This window comes from Gnatocerus cornutus, chromosome 1 (assembly GCF_029298725.1).
Source record: "Gnatocerus cornutus isolate USDA-ARS CGAHR chromosome 1, icGnaCorn1.1, whole genome shotgun sequence".
NCBI classification, from domain to species: Eukaryota; Metazoa; Arthropoda; class Insecta; order Coleoptera; family Tenebrionidae; genus Gnatocerus; species Gnatocerus cornutus.
In genome coordinates, this window is record NC_142233.1 from 27,979,606 (window position 1) to 27,993,484 (window position 13,879).

The 13,879-nt window shown below is 36.0% G+C and overlaps 6 protein-coding genes and 1 long non-coding RNA gene across 8 annotated transcripts; 5 read left to right on the plus strand and 2 right to left on the minus strand.

Moving 5' to 3' along the window:
* Positions 1–26: 26 nt before the first annotated feature.
* On the plus strand, positions 27–2,079 carry LOC148181259 (uncharacterized). The gene is made up of 2 exons (XM_088048424.1): positions 27–475; positions 508–2,079. The coding sequence occupies exons 1-2, from the start codon at positions 170–172 to the stop codon at positions 1,975–1,977; spliced, it is 1,776 nt and encodes a 591-aa protein (XP_087904550.1). The 5' UTR covers positions 27–169; the 3' UTR covers positions 1,978–2,079.
* Positions 2,080–2,190: 111 nt separating this feature from the next.
* LOC148181260 (3-hydroxy-3-methylglutaryl-coenzyme A reductase-like) lies at positions 2,191–5,057 on the minus strand. The gene is made up of 2 exons (XM_088036531.1): positions 2,699–5,057; positions 2,191–2,650 (listed from the first exon to the last, which is right to left on the minus strand). The coding sequence occupies exons 1-2, from the start codon at positions 4,764–4,766 to the stop codon at positions 2,217–2,219; spliced, it is 2,502 nt and encodes an 833-aa protein (XP_087892657.1). The 5' UTR covers positions 4,767–5,057; the 3' UTR covers positions 2,191–2,216.
* Positions 5,058–5,152: 95 nt separating this feature from the next.
* sro (SDR family oxidoreductase shroud) lies at positions 5,153–7,043 on the plus strand. Its single transcript, XM_088036542.1, has 3 exons — positions 5,153–6,025; positions 6,073–6,225; positions 6,479–7,043. Exons 1-3 carry the CDS (start codon positions 5,572–5,574, stop codon positions 6,988–6,990), a joined length of 1,119 nt encoding a protein of 372 aa, XP_087892668.1. The 5' UTR covers positions 5,153–5,571; the 3' UTR covers positions 6,991–7,043.
* LOC148181262 (uncharacterized) lies at positions 6,993–7,859 on the plus strand. Its single transcript, XM_088048480.1, has 4 exons — positions 6,993–7,337; positions 7,387–7,586; positions 7,623–7,650; positions 7,708–7,859. The coding sequence occupies exons 1-4, from the start codon at positions 7,082–7,084 to the stop codon at positions 7,857–7,859; spliced, it is 636 nt and encodes a 211-aa protein (XP_087904606.1). The 5' UTR covers positions 6,993–7,081.
* Positions 7,748–8,596, plus strand: mRpL11 (mitochondrial ribosomal protein L11). Its single transcript, XM_088046962.1, has 3 exons — positions 7,748–7,993; positions 8,039–8,228; positions 8,281–8,596. Exons 1-3 carry the CDS (start codon positions 7,862–7,864, stop codon positions 8,544–8,546), a joined length of 588 nt encoding a protein of 195 aa, XP_087903088.1. The 5' UTR covers positions 7,748–7,861; the 3' UTR covers positions 8,547–8,596.
* A 236-nt stretch (positions 8,597–8,832) lies between these two features.
* On the plus strand, positions 8,833–9,303 carry LOC148181264 (uncharacterized). Its single transcript, XR_015770854.1, has 2 exons — positions 8,833–9,109; positions 9,163–9,303. It is a non-coding gene; the product is annotated as an uncharacterized LOC148181264 (long non-coding RNA).
* A 257-nt stretch (positions 9,304–9,560) lies between these two features.
* On the minus strand, positions 9,561–13,864 carry LOC148181265 (cyclin-dependent kinase-like 4). Of its 2 annotated transcripts, none has more exons than XM_088046977.1 (7): positions 13,774–13,864; positions 10,891–11,080; positions 10,559–10,844; positions 10,291–10,398; positions 10,013–10,242; positions 9,823–9,960; positions 9,561–9,766 (listed from the first exon to the last, which is right to left on the minus strand). In XM_088046977.1, exons 1-7 carry the CDS (start codon positions 13,839–13,841, stop codon positions 9,656–9,658), a joined length of 1,131 nt encoding a protein of 376 aa, XP_087903103.1. In that variant the 5' UTR covers positions 13,842–13,864; the 3' UTR covers positions 9,561–9,655. The 2 variants fall into 2 exon arrangements, with proteins under 2 accessions (XP_087903103.1, XP_087903113.1); XM_088046987.1 differs by lacking the exon at positions 13,774–13,864 and adding an exon at positions 11,138–11,432.
* Between the last annotated feature and the right edge of the window lie 15 nt (positions 13,865–13,879).

The following is a 13,879-nucleotide window of genomic DNA, read 5'->3' on the forward strand; positions in this document are numbered from 1 at the left end:
TTCTTCAATCTGGAGCGTGTAAAATTACCTGTCCACTTTTTTTCTGTTTGTCAACTTGTTATCCAAACGTCATTCTGTAACTTTTCAATTTCTTTTGTTAATTAAATTTAAAAGTTGACCACACGAATACAAGGAAATGTAAATCAGAAACAATTATAATATCACACTTATGGCTCAAGATTACCCTTGTTCAAACCGAGACAAATGTAGGAGATATAGAAACTGCGATATAGACGAAACGCCAGTCCGAGACTCACAAAAACCCGATGTTCCTTCAAACCCCCCAAAGCTCATGCAACCTTTAAATGAACCCCCCAATCTTCAGAATGGAGAATGGGACCTTCAGTACTGTAAATGGTCTGGCTGGACTTACGTAAGGAAGACCGATAAAGAACTGGGCTCTCCACCACTTTTCATGGCAGCACCACCACCTGTTGTGGCTGGGCCGCCACCGTACTACCTCATGCACCTCATGACTACAAATTTTAACTGAACATTTTCAGGGAACAAAAACCGAAGAAAAAGGGTTGTTTTTGCTGCTGTTTCAAATCTAAAAATCCTAAGCCACAGAACGTGCCACCGAATGTACCACAGAGACCTGTGGTGGTGGAAGTAAAACCGATAGAAGTGTCACCAAACGTGGATAAGACGACGTCTTACAAGTCAATTCAGAAAGATTCAGATGCGATGGATTGTTTCTCCCGCCCTCCAATGTACTGTAATTGTAATTGCTGTCAGATCTGTTGTCCTTGTACAGCTCAGATCTGTTGCTGCATGTGTGACGGTGAACCACAGGAGAGAAGAAACTGTATTTGTGCCGAGACACAAACGGAAAAAAATGTGAAAGAACAGGGAACAAAATGTAGCGAACTAGAAATTCCAAAACGTAAAACTTGTTGCCCGCGAAAAAAAATCTGCTTTTGTAAATGTAGACGAGTTTGTTGTCCGTGCAGGCTCAATGTTTGCTGTAAGTGTTGCCCTTGTTGTACCAGCGATGGTTGCAACAATAAGAAAACTATATCAAGTACACCACAAAATTCTATGAACACCGACCAGATAATCAATTATTGTCTACAAAGGAAAGAACGTAAACCAAACGTGAGCGACTTCTTGAACTATAATTCCACAAATTCTTCTGCTCTACACAAAACTCTAGATCTGTTGCTCACAAATAACATCAACATTATGAATTTATTCGAAGACAAGAAGGAAATGAAGTACGACAAATTAGATAGGTTTCCCCTTTCTCGTGATACGATATACTCGTTGTCGTCCGACAATGTCAGAAAACAGGGCGATCCTGAACACTGTAAACTACTGACTGCAGTGTGTGACACGATTTTATCAAATCATAAATATGATAACATCGTTTTTCAACCACAACAAACGTTCAGATATGAACCCCAAGAATCGTATAATAGTTACCACAATAGAGGTTTTTTGCAGAAACTGTTAACTAATTTAAATATAACAAAACACAACAAAGACATTGGTGTTCAAGTCAATGAAAATTACCCTAAAAATAATTCAAGTTTTCAACCCAAAAGATCTCTCACCAGACTATCAAGAAACAAAAGCCGAATTATAGTCGCACCACGTTTTCCTAAGCGAGTTGAAGCTCTAAGAAGAAACGTAGATTTGTTACGATTTGGGTGTGATCGCAAGCGAAGTGTTGACAAAAATATTTTTAAGACATCAAATGACTATTCCTCCGTTAATAAGAAATTAACCTTTGATTTTGGATCGGGGAAAAATACAAATAAAACCACACCAGAGAGCTTAAAATTGGAAAATTTGGAAAGTTTATTGGATTCAGTCGAGTTTATTAATGCTTCGTCAACGGGAATCTGTGGACCTCAGAGTAGTACTGATAAGGAAATGTCGGATGAGGTGTTGCATTCCAGGCTACTTCAGGCGATGCCACCGCCGTTCACTGATTCCGAAATTTTGTTGAAGCTTGATAATGAACCGCAGTAATGTGGTGGTGGTGGTGAATGTTTTATTTGGTTTATTATAATGTAATATCGTCCAACAACAATAGAAAGATCATTTAGCAGAATAAGATCTTCCATTTCCAGTGCGGTGCTTTTTTGTTAGTTATCTGATTTTTTTTACATATTTTTAATTTGATTTGAATAAAATCAAAAGTAGTTTTAAATTACCTCAAGGTTCTCAAATAAAAACAGAATCTCGAATTAAACTATTTATTAAAACAACTACGTTTTGCAGCAGTCCTGAGAATCAGTTCTGTCACAACTATCCTTCTCAGAGTAGGAACGATTATACTTTAAATGACTTTTGACTAAATGCCCGGAAGCTAAAGCAGCCATCAGCGACAATTCACCGGCAAGCACAGTAGCGCACACAATTCTCGCTAGCTGTTGTGAATTAGCACCTGGCGATTCTTCATTAGGACCCCGCACTCCCAACATGTCCAAACATGCTGATTGAGCAGGAAGAATCGTCCCACCTCCAATCGTTCCAATTTCAATTGATGGCATCGTACATGAAATGTACAAGTCGTGTCCGTTTTCTCCCCATGGCTCCATAATCGTAATACAATTGCTACTTGCTATGTTTTGAGCGGGATCTTGACCAGTGGCGATGAAAATTGCAGTTACAATATTGGCAGCGTGCGCGTTAAATCCCCCTAAAAATATGTTAGAATCTTTGAGTTTGGAGTTAAATTAGTTCTTACCTAGACTCCCAGCTATGGCTGAGCCGATCATGTTCTTAGAGGTGTTTAAATCCACGAGGGCGTGCGTGGAGGATTTGAGAACGGAAGAAACAATATTACCAGAGACTACCGCTTCGCAGACCACCGATTTTCCTCGGCCTTCTATCCAGTTCACAGCAGCGGGTTTTTTGTCCGTACAGTAGTTTCCGCTAAGACTAAGTATTTCCATATCGGGAAAATGTTTTTGGACTGCCATTAAAGACTTTTCTGTTCCTTTCGACAACATGTTCATACCCATGGCATCTCCGGTTTTTGCAACAAATCTTAGGAATAAATAACGACCTGCTACTCTACAAGTGACTCTCGTTAACCGCGCGAATCGACTTGTAGAGTCAAAGTTTTCTTTGACTAGAGTAAAGTTTTCTGGTTTTTCCAACCAAAGAGCAACTTCCGTGGCTTTGGTGATGGAGGTGAAGCGAACCACAGGTCCGCGAGTCATTCCATCGGCCACAATTCGGCTCTTTATGCCGCAGTGCTCCACGGCGCGACATCCACGGTTTGTGCTGGCAATAAGACAACCTTCTGTTGTGGACATGGGGATGTTATACTGTTTTCCATCGAGTAGAAGGGGCCCGGCTACCCCTAAAGGTACAGGAATGTAACCGATAACGTTCTCACAACAGGTTCCCATGACTTTCCCATAGTCGTAGTGACGATAAGGGAGCTTAGCAAGAGCGGTTTCACACTTCGTGCTGGTTTGGATGATTTGCCGTCTGATTCTAACACCGCGCTCTTGGTTATTAACCGCTTTCTCAAGATTGTACGATGGGATGTGCTTGGTGTCCACCAACAAGATGACTTCTTTATCGTTCAACTTGGAGGCTCCTTCGGATCTGTAGATTTGCAAACATTCCTCTAGACTTCTCACATGAGTCTCATCCACGTCTTCAATATCTTCGTCATTCATAGTTTGTACTTCTTTTTCTTCAATAATGGAGTCGGTTTTTGCGAAACGCTGCTGTCTTCTCAAGACATGACTCTCTTCTTTGTGCTCTTGTGTTTGTACTACCGAGTCAATGTTTCTAAGATCTTCGTTTTCAAAAAAGACGAATTTAATAATCAGCGTGATGACGAGAATGAGAATGACGATATGATCAGCGCTCAAAGCGAATTGCTTCATCAGAAAGCCGTACAAAGACGAGTCATCAGCACAGTTTGTACTATCATTAGCTGTATTACTGGAGATATCGCCGTTGGAATCGTCGTTTACGAACCACCTGCTATGGATATGTACAGCTGTTAGTCCAATGGACATTATCAGCTTCACTCTTTGAACAGCAGGGTTGGCTTTGTCGTTCTCCTCCAGCAACATTTTTGAAACAATAGGTTGCTTTTCACCGTAGAAATTGGAAATGCGGGACAACTCCAACATCAAAGATAAGCATGCGGGATAGAAAGTCATAAATATCACATAGTTGACGAGAACCGAGAGACAAGCAAAGTAAGAGAGCATCTCTAGACGATGCACCCCTGACAACGTTCCTACGCCTATGACTAGAGTCTCGACGACTGTATCTAAAGTAATGGTAGGCCCTAATACTGACATTCCTCTTGCAATTTTACTACTAATTTCTTCTTGGCTTGAAGCAGTCAAAGCAAACTGAGCCAAAGTCGCAGCTTTAGACAAGTCAATCAGAAGCAAGAAAAAGAACAAGGCGTCCTTCAAATCAACTAAATCAATCTGCAAAAAGTTCAAGACCGTCGACGTAAAAACGAAGCTTGAGAACACAATAAATAGACCAGCTAAACCTAGAATATACTTTGATCCGAGTTTCTGTAGATTTCGAAATTGATGAGAACTGTACAGGATGGCCAAGCAGCGGATCACCGTCATGACGATTACATCCACTGCCTTGAACTGTTCTTCGAAGCATCCTGGACATGTCTGAGATCGTTTTGAGTGGGAATCCAAGTCTACTTGTTTTTGGTCTACAGTAAGCAAACACGTGGTCAGTGTTATCACAGCCACTATCACTTCCCATGGATGGGTTGCACAGAATTCGCCGTATAAGCGGAATACTTGAGACATGACAGGGTTACTTTATTACATCACCTTTTAGCACTGGGTTATATAAAAAACTGGTTTCTTTTGAAGTACGCGCACAACTGGAAGCTGCATTTTCTCTATATTTCGAGGGAATCACGAGACATTTTTGTATTTTTTTATAAAAAGCCGCAACCGCGTTAAGTAACGAATGTCAATAAAAATGACACATGACGTTTATGACACTACGCGGTGGCAGTGACGTTTAGGGGCGCGGGAAATTCGATTTATACCTGGAGGTTTCATTTTTATGACGAAATTTGACTAATTTCTTGGAAAGTGTTGGCGATAAATGCTGACTTATTCGAAAAAACAATGTGGTGAATGCGAACAACCAGCAGATAAGCATAAATAGACAGATGTGGGAAAGTCTGATAACCTTAAAGATAAGTTCATTGGCAGCAATTTCACGACCTTCTGTAGTGAAAAAAAAAAACACAAAAAAGTTTATGGTTCAACAGATAAAACTTGATTTAAAATTATTTTTTCTCTAAATTTGATAACGACCATTGTTATGTACTGCAGACTATTTCGCTCATCACGTAAAGTTTTCGTGAAAGTTTTTAGTTTTATGAGGATCCACTTCCGCTATTTTTTGAAAAATCGCATGAATAATTTTTCGTTGCCACGGTTACCGGATACTTAACCTCACAATTTTCGGCACAAGTGACAGCCCTAGTGGCGTTTCTAAATTACTTCGAATGATTTTTTTTCTTACCAAAAGACTCTTGTCACGAATTCGAAACTATGAATCTCCGTAAGTAAAAATTAAGAATTACAATCAACGAAAATGAGTGTGCTCTCGAAAGTTTGTGTGACTGTCTTTGAAATCGTCAACGAATTATTTATTGGAGTTGGATCTGGATTTTTTGGGATAGCAGTGTTAATAAGCCATGGCTATCGAACGAATCAGTTATTAGGAACAATGACTTTGGCGACAGTGTCTCTATGCAGTCTGTTGTACGTCTTTCAAAATTCAGCAGAAATACACCAACCTTCCAACAAGGATATTATTTTTATTTCTGGTTGTGATTCTGGGTTGGGATTCTCGTTGGCCGTTCATGCAGCCGATTTAGGGTTTAATGTAGTTGCTGGATTTCTGAATCTTGAGTCTCATGGTGCCAAAGAAATCAGAATGCTTAAAAAGAGTATCACTCAGATTCAACTGGATGTCACTGATGATGACAGCATTTTTGTGGCTGTGGAGACTATTAAGCAGTACCTGAATAGTTACCCTGATCATGGTATGTTTTCTCAAATTCAAGGTATATTTTAATTTTTACCATTGTAGAGTTTTATGCCTTGGTAAACAACGCTGCAGTTATGGTTTTTGGTGAATTTGAATGGCAAACAGACAAGCTCATTGAAAATCAGGTTTCAGTGAATTTGCTTGGAACTTTTAAATTGACTAGAGCCTTTCTTCCACTGCTTAGAAAGCATCAAGGTAACATTTTTTATTTAGTTGTAAATTATTTCAGGCCTGACTAATTACAACACACTTTTGTGTGGCGTTTTTATGTTCAAATTAAATCATTTCATAACACTTTTTATCTAAATTTAAGTGTTGGCAGTTTTTGTTCTTTAATTATTTATTTCGCTCATTCAATTAAGATTAGTAATTTGTTAACTGCTGTTGTGTGTGAAGTTCGTGCAGAGAGTATGTATGCCCAATTTTAACTCAAAATTGTCTTGTTTAGGAAGACTGATTAACATCACCAGTCACTGTTCTTTTGCCTGTCTTCCTGGTCTGTCCGTGTATGGAGCCACCAAAGCCGCAATTAAAGCCTTTTCTGATGGACTCAGAGTGGAATTAAGTAAATATGGTGTTAAAGTCATCATGTTTGTCCCTGGATCTTTTATCACCGAGAGTAATATAATGGCAAAACACTCTGAACATGTCCATGAAATGCACAGAGGTTTTACAAAGGAACAGAAAATATTTTACGAAGATTATTTTCAAAGATATCATGCCTATTTACTGGGAATAAGTGCTCCAGTAATACCGAAACCCATCAGTAATCCAATACTGTATAGGACATTTGATGAAGCTTTACTGCGAGCAGATCCCAAGTCAGCTTACAAAATTGAGCCTTTGAGATATGTATTTTACCATTGGTTGTTTAAACTAAGTCCAACTGTCCCAATAAGAGATTATTTTGTCTTGAAATTTACAAGTATGCCGGAATACAATGTGCGGGAAGTCTTTTAACCGGATTATTTGGTGTAATCTCATTGTGTAAATAAAGCTGTGTTGTTGTTTTATTAATTTTTTGCGAATCAGAACTGCAGTTGTCATCGAAATGTTTCGCAAGTTGTCAGTGTTCATCTTCCTTCAGACACTTCTCCATATAGGAGAGAGTGCTACTGGCACCGGTCCGAAGGACCCTGGCCTTGTAACAAACTTCCCGACTAATTATGATGTCATTAAGGGATTAATTTGTTATCAATGTCGTTCGGTCAGTACCGAACTACAACCGTTATGTGATACCTCAATGTTTAGATTTGCTACGCAAGAAGAAAAATATAACATGTCGTTGCTTTGTCCGAGTTATCAAGGTTTGTTATTATAAAATAATAATGCTATTTGTAACTTTTTTGGTATTAGGAGCTTACTGTTTTACAAAAGTTTGGACAAAGGGAAAAGTTACTGAAACAATCAGAGGTTGCAGTGGCCCAACTGATATTAATGGAGAATTAATGAAAGTCGGTTGCATGAACCGAAGGCAAGGATATTTTTGCTTGTGCGATACAAAATTTTGTAACACAGGACACAGGCCGTTATCACGAATCGGAATAATTGTAATGGTTTTGTGGATTGCGTTATTTTAAACAATTCTGTAGATTATTTGTTACATTTATCGTTGTTTAGGTGCGTTTTGTTCAATAAATTTCATCTTATTTAAAAAAAAAGTTTGCACTCGTTAAGATAATCGGTTTTCTAATGCGGAAGTAGCTGATACCGGTACCTCAGCTTTAGCCACTTCCAATTTTTTGACGTTTGTCAACTGTCACTGTGATGCCGATAAAATCGAGGTTATGATTTTTACACATTTGGATAAACAACAGAAAATACAGTAGCAATGTCTAAAGCAGCTGCCCGACTGAAATCTGTTAAAAAGGTCGTTGAGAAGGTGCATCATGGCAAGTTACGCACAAATATACCGGCAGCAATGGCAGCTGCTGGTCCACCACTAGGTCCTATGCTGGGTCAAGTAAGACTATTTTGGTTTGGAGTTTAAATTTACTTTTAATTGTAGAGAGGCATTAATATTGCAGCATTTTGCAAAGACTTTAATGAAAAAACCAAAGACCTCAAGCCGGGAATTCCTTTGCCAACAAGAGTTAAAGTAAATCCTGATCGTAGCTATGAATTGGTAATAAATAAACCTCCTGTGGTATATTTTTTGAAACAAGCCGCGGGAATACAACGAGCTGCAATGTGTCCAGGTTTAGTGTCAAGATTTAAATTTATTTATTTAATATTGTATTTATTTTTAAGGTAAAGAAATTGCTGGAAAAGTTACACTAAAACATGTGTATGAAATAGCCAAAATAAAAAAGGAAGATCCCACATTAGAAATTAAAAGTATGGAAGAAATGTGTGCAATGATTTGTGGGATTGCAAGATCATGTGGAATTGAGGTGGTTAAAGAATTAGATGTAAAAGAATATGAAGAATTCTTGAAAGAGAGAGCGGCAATAGTAGAGCAACAAAAGAAGGAGCTGCAGGAGAAGAAGGAAGCAAAAATGTTACGAACTGGTTAAAAGTTTGTTCATTGTAGTTAATTTTATAAAAATAGATAATAGTCATTGCATGTTGTTACTTAATTAACCAACAAGGAGTTGTAAAAAAAGAGAATCATGTGAGCGCGTTTAAGTAACCAAGATTTAATGAGCGCCTTTCAAATGTCAGCATTTTTTACAAAACAGCGAGGCGAAAATTTTGTAAGAATTTTATAATACTGTTTACATTTAATGTCTGATATAATACGTAATTTCCGTACCAAATAATGTCGTAAATTTAAAATCATAATAGGGATTGTTAACGTTATTGGTAAAAACCTAAGGTTGGTATTCGTGGTTTCAACAGATTGACAGATTTTTGACAGATAACCTACAAATATAAATGTGACCTTTTGTGGAATTTTGGTAATTTTAGTCACAATACTATGACTTTCTTCAAAAAGTTTCTAAAATTTTGTAATGAAAACGTGGTTATGATAACCGGAATTTCGATAATTGTAGGTACTCATTGGGCCTGGTTAAAGCTCCAAGATGTACCGGCTCTAGTGCCTCCTAATGAAAAGAAAGATTTACCCATTTTAATTGTAAGTGTCTAAAGCTTAATTCGATTTTTATAAAAACTGAATTTTTATTAAAGGTTGCTCGAAAATTGAGAGAATCAGCAGAAAATAAGATTAAAGAATGGAGAGGTTCCAAGCCTCTTGAACCTAAGCAAGAGTAGTTACATGTAGTTAATTTGTACATATTAGTCAATAAATGAGTTATTTTTGGTCAAAAAGCGATGATTTTTATCTTTTAAACTACTGAGGAGTTGTGGTATAATATTTCACTGTTTTTTTGTCTATTTTATTGATAAATTTTTCCAAATGACAAATTAACTGTGTCAGGGATATTTATCATATATTGGGAAAAAAATGCAAAACTACCCTTAAAAACTCTTGAAGTACGTTGTAAATCAATAATAAAATCCCCCCGTGTTGTAAATATATCAACATAAAGTCTACACATTAGATAACTATTACACTTAAGACTACCCCTAAAATTGTAACACTTGACTTCAAAAATACACAAAATATAATAATATTTTAGTGAATAAATTAAATTTATTTTGAAAAAATGGAAAGCTTTTGTCATATGGTCGGCAGATGATCAATTTTTGACCTCTGATTGTTGCTTTGTTTTGCTGGACTAATAGGTTTGGTTCCTGTCAGCTGAGGCAGAGAAGTACCATTCAACGAGTTCTGAAAAATAAAAATTTATACCTAAAAAGTTCTTCAGGAGATTGTTCAAACTTTACCCTTGATCTATCTCTAGATATCTTTTCAAAACTCTGCGTGTCCGTATCATCAACTTTAAAATTAAAATTTTCAAAATAATTATGAGTTAATAGCATATCACAGGTCCATCTTTTCAAAGGGTCTTTATCAAGACATTTCTGCAAAGCTCAAAGTTGGTTAAAGTTTATTTGTATCGTGTGAGTACTTCACCTTTAAAAAGTCTAAAGTTACTTGATTACACATCGGTAATTTTGTTTCCAAAGGAATCATTTGTTGCGGCACCGGCAGTATAACTCCTTGGAAAAAATCGTTATTCTTAAACGCTAGCATGTGCCGTTGTAAAAGGTCACCAACCGTCGATCTGATAAGGTAAAGCTGATCTACATCAGACTTTCCAGGCCAAAGCGCTTCACCTTTCACGAGTTCGGCCAAAACGCAACCTAAATAATAAATATTGACCTAGTGTTAAGACCATTACAATCACGGACCTATTGCCCACACGTCGACCGGAGTTCCGTATTGGGTGTCGCCCACGAGCAATTCCGGCGACCGGTACCAGCGCGTTGCTACGTAGTCGGTGTAGTTTTCGCCGGGACCTGCCAAAAAAACAATCCTAAAAATAAGGCTCTTTTAACCCGGCGCATCCACCAAAATGTGGCCAAGTCTGAATTTCTTAATTTTTAGATGGTGGAGATTTAAGTTTGCGTGATTTGACAATTGTACGGTTTTGCTTGCTGAACTTTTTTAGGTCCTTACTCAACATGCGAGCGAATCCAAAATCACACAGCTTGACGACACCGGTAGCCGTCAGAAGTATGTTTTCCGGTTTGATATCGCGATGAATGCACCCATGATGGTGGCAGTACCCCACAGCTTGCAGCGTTTGCCAAATAATTTGTTGAGTCAACAGTTGTGGACACCCTCTTGGATACCTTTCTAGTTCATTTAATACTGTTCTTTCGCAAAATTCAAACACCAAATGTAGCCGCCGCTTTCTTCTAAACACTTCCAACAAATTTACAAGATTCGGATGTTTCAAATTCTGGAATAAAGTGTGAATTGAACGAATTACAACACGTGTGGCTCACTTTAAGAAGTCTTATTTCTCGTAACGCAATTTTCCTGATAAGAGGGTCGTCTTCACTTTCGGCAAATTTTTTAATGGCGACAATTTCTCCACTATCTCTATTTCGACATTTGTAGACTATTCCGTAACTTCCTTCGCCGAGTTTCGCGATTTTTTCGTACCGTTCCATAACTTTGGATGGGGTGCGTGTCCTGGAAAAATAACATCGAATTATGAAGGAAATGGGCGAAATTTAATTGATTTATTACCAATAAGGTGCATGTGAGTGTATCCAAACTCCCGCAAGCTGTTCTTGTTTCGTGCAATCAACTAAATTTGTGGGTAAAGTGGTAAGTGCCATTATGGTCTCATTTTACGGAAATTTTTTATGATAAGGTGCTATAATTACCCGCATCCCTTAGTTTTGTATGGAAAAAACGGTTTAAGACATTTCAAAGGACTGTGGAAATTTAATGATAGACTAACACCAGACGCGATTTTTAACGCTACGAGCTGTCACTACTTTCTGTCATAAGTTGATGGGCAACGGAATTTTGATAGACAGGACACTAGCTAATAATGGGAATCATTATTATTAACTTTACGAATTTGTTATTGAAATTATTAGTACCAGCTAATGGTGAAAATACTGAAGTTTTTCCCGTATTATTGTATCTGCTTATACACATGCTATTTTAACTTCACGTTCACTTATTCCGAGGTCGAATTCAAATTTGGAAATCAAGAAAATGTATAAGTAGGTATGTGGTAGTTACATCGTATTAACGCTATCAGATTATGCTATTTTTTGTTCCCCTGAATTATGCATGTTTTTAAAAAAAGAAAAGTATTCATGTTGTATCCGCGTTTTAAACGAGAAAATATTAGTTTAGATTACGTTGTATACATATTATAGATATTTTGCAAATAAACTGCATATTCTTAATATTTATAAATCACAGAATATAAACAAATCATAATTGATTACGATTTGTATATAGTAATTAAAAAAAAAGAGAATCTTAGGCAATCAAAGCGGATGTAGAAAATAGTCCGAATATAGAAAATCGAGCTCTAAATTTCATCAGATCCACGAGCTTGGTCAACCGTAAATTTTTCAAAATTTATTTTATTAAACTGGCTGATTTTACTATGTGTATAATTCGGCTTCATATTTTGTTTAATTATGAAGTTTTATAAAGTTTAAAATAAATACTAAAAAAATATTTAAAATTTTGAATTTTGAGTTGTTAATTGAGAAACTTGAATTTTATAAAATGTTTGAATATTGACATATTTTAATGAAATTATGTCATAAAATAGTTAGTTTTATTTAATTGAACGTGATTAAAAGTGCAACAAATTTGTTATTGCTAACAGGGTGGAGATACTCTAGCTCCGTGGCTTTTATATTGAAGGTGGAGCTAACAATTTATTTTAAATAATTGCAGTAATATAAACTTTTTATTTTAATGTTATCTTGGTACGTCCCAGAGTCTGCTGTAAAATTTTATTGGACATTAATGTTTGGAAATTTAAAGCTCTCAGTTCATCAATCTTACAATTATTATTAGTTTTTAGTTATACAATTCGAAACTTGAAATGTTATCAAAAATGGGATGAAACTGAAAAATCTGAAAAAATGATGCATAATAAAAATATCGAAAAAAAATTGTGAATGTGACGAATTTTAAGTAAGGATCTGAGGAAGTAAAACTCTAATGAACTTTAAAAAGCAAAATCTCAAGCATTTCAAAGAGCTGGATAATCTGAAATATTAAAAAGTTAAAGATTGTGAGACTTTTAAAGTAGGTACATTGGATTCAATTATATTATATTAAATTAAAGGATCTAAATTATTTTGAAGTACAGTGCCAGAAAAACAGTCTCTAGGACCTTTTAAAATGGGGAGAATTTTATTGATTTAATCTTTCAACGTTTTTTTCATTTTTTTTAATTTCTTAGTTGCATATTGATGCATAAATTTTGTTATATACAGAGTGTCCGAAAATTTTCTTTAACCGTTTTTTTAACTGTCTTTTATTCCGAAGCTAAATTTTTGAAAAAAAAATCGAAACCAAACTTTTTAAGTTTAAACCTAGATTTAAAATTAGAGCCAATTTAACGTTTACCGAACACAAACTAATTAATAAAACTTTAAACTGTTTGAATTTGAAATCTAATGAGTTTATAAATATTTTTTTGCAAACGGGTTCTTTGCGATTTCTGGACACCTGGATTTTTTGTTCTTAACTTTTAACAATAAAAATTAGCACAAACAAACAATGTAAAAATAGTGCCTTATCGTTACAGCAATTATAGGGGTTTTAACTGAAAACGCAAGCAAGAAGCATGCAGGCGATATAAAACGCTATCTTTTTTACAAATATTTTTATACTAGTTAAACTAACATGTAATTGCGTTTAATGTTTATAACCGAATCAATTGGTCGATCGTAAAATGAAGCAAGTTTATATTTTTTTAAAAATGTTTGGTAGCTAGCTACAATAATAGAAGTAAAAACTAAAATAACTTTTTCTAGTATTAATTTCAAACTTCATGTTCCACGTTAAAGGTCAAATTAAATTACAGATGTGGGGTGGTGCAATGCTACTCTGCAAGTGACACAATATTTCTTTTATTGTCATTGTTTAAAAAAACGCCGTATTACTTCACACAAATAAAATTTATAATTCCCGATCTATAATTACCACATAAATCAATGACATGAATTTTATTCATGAAAATTTGAAGGTCACGCTGGATAATTTCGAGGCAAAAAGAATTGATTCGATTATTGGAGAGGATAAACTAGTGTCGTACATTACAACATATTACTGTGTTATCACTTCGATTAGGTGCGGAAAACACTTGTTTAAATGTAATGACAATCCATAAATTTTACCTTTTTTGAAGAAGCTGAAGTTGGTTTCCGAGCAACCAAAATTTACTACCATTAAACCATTTCTCCATCCGATGGGTTCCCCGACTTGTCGAAGACTGCTGGATCG